General features: G+C 50.2%; 1 protein-coding gene across 3 annotated transcripts in view; it reads left to right on the top strand.

Moving 5' to 3' along the window:
- The first annotated feature begins 351 nt into the window (after window positions 1-351).
- POPDC2 (popeye domain containing 2) overlaps window positions 352-8,099 on the top strand; it is a 10,288-nt gene continuing 2,540 nt past the window's right edge. The window contains exons 1-4 of one of the 3 annotated variants that reach the window (XM_010183785.1): window positions 352-842; window positions 3,253-3,361; window positions 6,649-6,855; window positions 7,029-7,052. In XM_010183785.1, the coding sequence (XP_010182087.1) occupies window positions 352-842; window positions 3,253-3,361; window positions 6,649-6,855; window positions 7,029-7,052 (831 nt within the window). Of the gene's footprint in view, window positions 843-3,252; window positions 3,362-6,648; window positions 7,105-8,099 lie in introns of those variants that run through there. The other 2 variants (XM_010183784.1, XM_010183783.1) reach the window with 2 other exon arrangements.

The raw sequence follows: 8,099 nt of genomic DNA, 5'->3' as shown, positions 1-8,099 counted from the left end.
GAGCTTTTCAGCTAATGGCCTCTACTTTTTCTTTGACTGAGCTCTTTTGGCCCCATATTTGCCAGCTCCATTTCTCACTGATGTGGCTGAGGAAGGGACCAGCTGCCAGTTTGTGAGCCACAAGACAAGAAACAAGCCCTTTTGGAGTTTTTTTGGGCGAAAAGACATTCAGCGGCACTTTAACATGCCACTCTGAGGCGTGCTGCTGTGGGACCAGCTGGTGCTCAAGAGGAGGAGGAACAACAACAACAGCTACCCAGCAGCTCTAGTTTCAGACCTCTGCAGCACCCTTTGTGTATGACAATTCATTTTGAGTGCAGGACAGCCGGGGAGGGTGGGGAGTGAGGAAGGATGAGCACAAGCAGCCCCTCTTGGGACCAGGCTGTTCTCCAGCCTCCGGTGTGCGATGCCTGGAAGGAGTTTATGGAGGGAGCGGCCTACCAGCTGGCCAGCTGCATCGTCCTCCTGGGTTACATGGGGGGAAGCGGCATCTTTGGGTCCCTCTATATCTTTGGCCTCCTGGCCCCAGGCTACTTCTGCTATGCTCTGTGGGGCTGGCTGAGCGCCTGCGGGCTGGACATCTTCATCTGGAACATCGTGCTCGTCCTTGCCTGCTTGCTTCAACTGGCTCACCTGGGTTACCGGCTCCGCAGAGACACCATCCCAGAAGAGTTTGACCTCCTCTACAAGACCATGTACCTGCCCTTGCAGGTATCCCGGGACGTCTACAAAGAAATTGTGAAGTGCTGCGAAGAGCAAGTCCAGTCGCTAGTCAGAGACCAGAACTACGCGGTTGAGGGCAAGACGCCCATTGACCGCCTCTCGTTGCTGCTGTCTGGCAGGTAAAGGCTCTCCTGTTTCTGAACAAAGTCTGACAGCAAAGTTCTGTGGCTTATTGTTGTATTTTCACCCTCTGTAGAAACTGGGGCGATGATTGTTTCCTTCTTCTGAAAGGACTTTGAGATATGCATGTTTGTTGCAGAGGTGGGGTAATTTGCTTTTTGGGCTTGTTTTTGTTTTGTTTTTCTAAGTCAGAATATTTCAGGGAACAATTTGCAGAATCAAGCTATGTGCAGTGAAGATGCCAGCTCCGCCTTCCCTGTGTTACCACTGGGGGATCCTTAACTCTGTTATTTTAAAGAGATCTTATTTCTGACAGGAGCAGACCAGCCAAGAGAGAATGTTTCTCAAGGCAGGAAGACAGTGTGTCTGGACCTGTGGTCTCTGGGGGTACCAGATGTACCTCTGTGATTTGAATTGGCCATGCACCGAGTACACCGAGTCCTTGGTTCACCCCCTGGCCAGCAGAGTTCAGGGAGAGGTTCCACCCCTGTTCCCAACACCTCAGCCCTCAAGGCTCTGAAATTTTTCACTTCGAGCGTCATTTTGTCAAAAAAAGAGAGAGAGCTCTCCTGTGGTGGATCTTCCCTTATCAGGCCTCTTTTGTCCCTGTGCTGCCATGCATTCATGATGTTCCTTCCTATGGACAACCAAGAAGGACCTCAGGGACCTTTAGACAGTCACAGCTGATTGCCTGGCAAGCCATGCACTTTTGCTATTTGTTTACTATTGAGTGAACTGTGCTGATGAAGTACTGGCATTTTGTTCACCCGAGATCCTGTGGCATGCCTCTATGAACATATCTTTTAACGATCTGCAAAATCCAAACGCAAGGCAAACAATAACGATACTGGCTTCCCAGCTGCTGCTAGGCGCTTGGCACTAATGTCAAGTGAGAGTGGGAAAAGAAGGAGATCTGTAAATGGGAGCAGTGCTGAGCTGTAAGAGGGGTGTCTCAAGGATTTTCCTTCAGGAAGACAAACACAGCATCATCTGGAGCTCATGCTCTACTATGGTGGTGCATCCTCTCTGGTGAGGGAGTGTGTGAAGAAGAAGGGCTGCCCTTCCTTTTTGTGTTTATCCCTTTTCTAGAATGTGTTAAGAGCATCCTGAGACCACTGACCAGTGCTGAATGGCAAAGCACTGGGGAGGAAATTTGGTACACACGTTTCCATTAGGTATCTTTCCCCTTACCAAATGTCTGTGTGAAGCAGTTTGCTCTGAAGTTTACCATATCTGCAAATAATGTTAGTGGGGGAGAGTCTGTGGTGTCTTGCCCTGCACTGGATAATCTGATGCTGCTCTTTGGGCATGAAATTGCTGCAACAGACAGTAAGCCTGTGCTGGTGGGGTAGTTGTTCTGCTCTCTTTTGCAGTGGGAAGTATGCTTCTTGGCTGGTACAGGAGAGATGGGATTGGATTTGTGTTTCCTGATACCCACTCTATTGCCTTGTGAGGTCCTTGCTGACCCAGCAGAGCATTGCTACTGTTATGGTGCTCCCCCCCCCTTCCCCATTAAATGGAACAATAGCAGGACAAGGAGGGCTTGGAAATACAGAATGTGTCTGGATCAGGAAACCTGCCTTGTGATCCCAGACCCTTCCAGGCAGCACTCCCAGCTGACTTCAAGTTAACAGTGAACTGAGACTTCTAACTCCTGAAAGCTACAATTGCCTTTGTCCATTGTACAATGGGGAAACATGATGACAGGGAGGCAAGAGGCCTCAGATCTGGTGGTGCAGAGCTCCGAACAGAGCTTCAGAGTGCCCTGCCATTGCCCCAGGCCTGTGCAGCTCTCCTTCTCTGTTCCCACAGCAGACCTGTGTGCAAGTTTGACCTTGACATTGGTAGGCAGTTGTAGCAAGAGTAGGGGAAAGTAATACTTTGCAGGCAAAGAAGCCAAGAGAGATTGAATAGTAATGTGCAGCAAACTATGAGGCCCCAGTGTCAGGAATGATGGCCAGCATGATTTTTGGAGAGTTCTGGGTGTAGCAGCTTTCCAGCACTGAGGTGGGGAATGCCCTTGTGCAACTCTGAGGACAGGAAGAGTACATGCAAGTACAAAGAGCCACAGGTTGGCTTAGAAGTACCTGAAAAGCAGCAGCAGTCTTGTGGGCTGAGAAGTCCTGGTTCAGGACCAAGCATTGCACCCATGAGGGCTGGCATTGTAGCAAGAAACAGAAAACATGAAATATGGGGAAGTGGCAGTGATTACCATTTCCCTCACGGGACAGCATCACAGACTGGAGCTTTTGCAGCTGTCCCAGAGAGCATATGAGACATGTGTGAGATGAGGAGAAGTCCTTTCTTCCCTGCTGGAACCAGCTGCCTGCATGTTGTGTGAGCTGATCAGGTTCGTGTGACGCCTGTTTTGTGGCCTAAGCCTGTATGCCTCACCTGTCCTCTCTGCAGGGTCCGAGTGAGCCAGGACGGACAATTCCTTCACTACATCTTTCCGTACCAATTCCTGGACTCTCCAGAATGGGAGTCGCTGCGACCCTCTGAGGAAGGAACTTTCCAGGTAACCCCGCATGACCCCACAGCAACCCAGCCTCGGTCCATGCCGCTTCATTGTGTGTCTGAGAAGGGGACAGAGGAGGCTCATTACGACATTCCAAGCTAATTGGGAATACTTTCCTCCCCTTCCTTGTGGTTTAGCCAGCACAGGATGGGGCAGTCAGCTATGTCATCTTTTTTCCTCCCTTCCTGAGAAGATCTCACTGCTTGCTCCTACTATCAGCTGACAACAGGGAGGGTGGAACGTGGTACCCCTTCCAGTTTAGCAGGGAGACAGGTATCGGATTGCTGGCTCACTTTCATTACAGTAGTACCTGTACTGATACATTTGCCCTGCATGCTCCTAGCAGGGTTCATCGTTCCAGCATCAGGATGGCAGCCATGGCGATGTGTGGCAGTGATGTAAATCCATAAATATCCCGTTCCTCACAGAAGTTTCTGATGGTGATGTGTTTGGGGTAGAGAAGCAGAAAGGATGATTCACACCCGAATATGGTTCTTTCTGAGCAAAAGAATCCCTTGCTGAGAGGCCAGGCCAATTCTTATTTGCAGCAACTGAAAGGATTTTGCTCTTGCTGTCAACACCTCACAGTATTTGTGTGGCTTTCCTTCTGGAGGAGATTACTTAAGCTCACATCTCTCTGCCTTTAACTCACATCCCAGGACAGGCTGATCCCTGTCAGAATGTCAATCTAGAATATGTCAGTTAGGGCATATGAGGAGGGATTTTGCTAATCCCTTGGGAGCGTGGGACAGTCATGAGGTAATGACGATGCTTTCTCATGAGGGCAGCCACATTCAGACTTGGTGGAACCGGGGTAGGTCTCTGAATCTGCTTTCCTCAGGTCTGAATTTGGCCCACGTACTGTGTGAAGGGGTCATGGTGGTCACTCCTGAAAGCCATGCCATGGTGAGTGATTATGATCTTGCAAGAGGAACAGTTGCAGGAGGTGTCTGAATGTGTGACCATGACACAGGGTTACAGCTTGTGAGCAGAAATAGGGATAATGGAGTAGATGAGGGAAACAGCAGCATGGCTATACAAAAGCTGGGAGTATTTAATGTTTTGCACAGGGCTTCAACCCGGCAGCAGTTTGCTGCTAGCTCCTGGATTGTATTTGCCTAAGAGTTGAGTAGAGAGAATGATGGCTGTCTGGTGCTCCTAGCAGGAAAATGGCCATCTGGATGGCATGCAACCTGCAACGACATCTGCAGTGTTTTCTGAGCTAATTTCTGTGGAACTGTAGGTTCCCTGGCCTCCTGAGTGGCTTTATCTGTGGTGTGTGAGGCAGCTCAGCAGCAAACTAGTGCCAGGCTGCACCTGGTGCCTGCCAACACCATGCTATTGGTATCTCTGCTGTTCTGCAAGATACGGCTGGTCAAGGAGATCAGTGGCGCCTGGCACCGGGATGGGGAGATAGTGTCCTGGGTGGGGAAGAGCTAAAGCCAGGTGCTGGAAATGCCTAAACCTCGTGTCTGCTCACTGAAGAGCACGAAGAAGCAGCAGCCTGTGCAAGACCAGCATTCAGCAGCTGAGACTTGACCAGTCCATGTTCCTGACAGGACATCACTCTTGATGGCCTTGCTTAGGCATGATGTTGTGCTGCTTTTGGCAACTGTCTAACCCACTGGCCCCTCTTACTTGAGTAGTTAATAAGACTCTATGGCATATCTCAATCTTATTCCTAGCATTACAGTTATTTGCTTTAAAAAGTGCATGTTGACTCTGGGACTTTGCTGGAGGAGCACATGAAAGGCTTTTCTTGCCCATGTTTTCCCCATGGCTCTCTGGATTGAGCAATTTCAGTCCTGAACCCTCTGAAAAATGGCAAAATCACAACTCAGTCTACAAGGAGAGCCAGTTTCCTTGAGCTTTCTTCTTTGACTGTGTCTTCTTCCCACAGGACCACTGGCTCCCAGTGCCTGAAGGAGTTGGGTTTCAGGGCTGGCACTTTCCCCCAGAAAGCTGATTTATGGGCTCTGCTGATGACGGAGCTCTTGTGTCAGGAGGATTCATGACTGAAATCTGTCCTGCTGCTCTGAATAGGAGGCAGGTTTTCTTATTACATCTCACTTAATCCCTCACATGAATTGGAGGCTTTTGATTGCTGTGCCAGAAATTGGTTAGGAAAATGAGTTTCTGGTAATTTCAGTTTCCATGTGACCCTTCCTCTTGCTCACCTAAGCCTGGAAAAGTTCTTAGATTTTATCTCCTATATTTCTTTCATAAGGCAGCTGCTTGCATGGCAGTGGCATTAAATATCAAACCCAAGGACACACACATGCAGCCAAGCCGTGTTCAGCTTCCCAGTGGCCTTCTGCCATGGTGGCTGGCCAAGGAGACCCCTGGATATAGAGTGAAAGGGAGCCCCCGGGATATTTTGGCCCTGACACTTGTTCACATGCCAGTGTCTCCGTTACACTCGGATGTTCTTCTTTGGCCCAAGGTAGTTTGACCCTTTCTATGTTCCTTACCTTTTATTGTCATTATTATTAGATTTATATAATATAGTATATACTAATGTATTGTATTTTTTTATTATTATTAATAGTCTAGTCTTACAACTAAGGGGAAAAGTGGCTCTGTTTGCACTGGCAAAACCCAAAGGAAAATGAAATGTTCTCTAAAACCAATCCAATAAAACCTTGAGTGAGTTCCCTACCTACATACAAATACAGTAAACTCTTTTTATTTCCTCTCTAGCTGAGCTGTGCTGTGCATCCTTCAAGGCCATTCAGTCCTACAGCGCCTGGCAGAGCTGGCAAGACAGGATGTCCCTCTGGCACAGGGTGACCAGGCAAGCCTTCCAGGTGGCCCTTCCCATACCTAGGGCCTTTTTGGAACAGGGGGTGTGTGACCCGGTGGCAGGACAGGGTGGCAGCCTGCTGCAGGGCTACCCACTGGTGACTTGGGCCAGCTGGGCACACAGAAACACTTCCCTCCATAACATTTCTGTAGAGGGATAAGACCATGTGTGCCACCTCGCTCATTTCAGCTGCATCACTCAGGTGTCAACAGGGAGCATTTTCTGAAAGTGAGAGGGTGAAATGTAGCTAGTCATGTGGCTAGATTAAGCAAGAGTATGCTGCTAATTGATAGGAAAACCTGGTCTCTGGCTCCTTGGGGAAAGGAAGCAGAGGCGAGTAAAGATTTGTCTGATTGTTTGGTTTGGGCAGTCTGGCTGTCCAGCCCTGCCATTTCCAAGGAGAGCACATGTCAAAGGGGCTGGGATCCATCACTGGAGAGAACCCGGGTGGTAGGGCTTACTCTGCTTCCTCCCTGCCCTACAGGTCACACTGACAGCTGAGACTGACTGCATCTTCATCACCTGGCCAAGGAAGAAGCTGTATCTTCTCCTGAGGAAGGACCGCTACATTGCCCGGCTCTTCTCCTCCCACCTGGGCTATGACATCTCGGAGAAGCTCTACTCCCTCAACGAGAAGCTCTTCGCCAAGTTTGGCCTTCGCTTCGACATCCGCTTGCCCAGCCTCTACCATGTCCTTGGGCCATCCTCCGAGGGGGATCCGGAAGACTGTGAGGAGCCACTACCTCCCTCTGACCAGGCTGGTGCCTCTGAGCCCCCTCCACAGCCACCACCACCACCGCCACCAGCTCTACGACCCCGGGCATCCCGGCCCGACAGTGACCTGCTGGGTGAGGACTCCACCAGTCTTGTCTTGGAAGATTTTGCTGAGTTGCCGGGGTCTTTTATGGACTATGTAAGCGAAGGGGAGTATATGAAGTGAGGGCACTCCTGGCACGGGCACACCTCACCCTGTGTGGGACTCCCGCGTAAGTACCTGCTTGTGGAAGCAAGTCCTTCCCGCTATGCAGCTGCCCAGGCAGAGCGGGGCAGCCTTGTGCACTGCCCCCAGCCTCTCACCCTTGTTTGTCGTGGGTATGCTCCTCCGCAGCTTTTTTTTGCCTGCTGCCCCAAGGAATTCCAGGAGGTGGGCTCCAGCTGTGTGATTTTCTTAAGGAAAAGCAGCAGGGTAGAAGCTTGACTCCAGGCATCAGCTGCACCATGAGGTGGAAGGGCCAGTAACCCAGCAGTAGGGAGCTCTTCTCTGTGCTGTCCTCTCTCCATCCCTACAGGGAGGTAGAGAAAGTGAAATGGTGTCCAAGCTGGTGGGTGGTACATGAGTGCCTGCAGAGACCCTACAAGGCTTGACCTGGCTCGCCATAAGGTAGAGCTGTGCCTGGAGATATTCTAGTACTGAGCTGAGGAAGCCATCTGCATGTGAGAGAGCAGACAACCCAGGAGATGCTGACAGAGGTAGAAACAGCTCCAGGGTTTACAGCGGACTGATAGTGGGGAGTTGCTGTACACCTTCAAAGTGCTCGATCTGGGCAGGGGTAGAAAGCTCAGTCTTTCCTTCCCCTGCCCACCACAGCTCATCCCAGCATTTGCTCTGTCCTCCTTTCTGCTGCTCAGCCAGATCATTAAGGTATTGAAAAGACTGCCCTGTGTGGTATAGCTCTTGCCTCCAATGATCCTGGGTGGACTGACAGACTGAACAGTCTTTTAACACACCTCAAACTCTGCTTTCTGGTGCAGGCAAATGAGATATTTTCTTCCCAAATGCCAACTCTTTACTCTGCAAGGGAAAAATTCCAGGGCCTGGTGGATATTGGGGCAGAGGAGCCATGCAGGCAAACAGAAATAGATGGGAGTGGCTTGTGCTTGAAATTCAGATCCAAGTGGTCAAGAGAGAAATTCCACGCTGAGCTACTTTTAGTC

This window comes from Mesitornis unicolor, unplaced genomic scaffold (assembly GCF_000695765.1).
Source record: "Mesitornis unicolor isolate BGI_N332 unplaced genomic scaffold, ASM69576v1 scaffold25154, whole genome shotgun sequence".
In the NCBI taxonomy this organism is placed as follows: Eukaryota; Metazoa; Chordata; class Aves; order Mesitornithiformes; family Mesitornithidae; genus Mesitornis; species Mesitornis unicolor.
The sequence above is the reverse complement of the archived record's forward strand: the minus strand, read 5'-3'. Positions and strand labels throughout refer to the sequence as shown.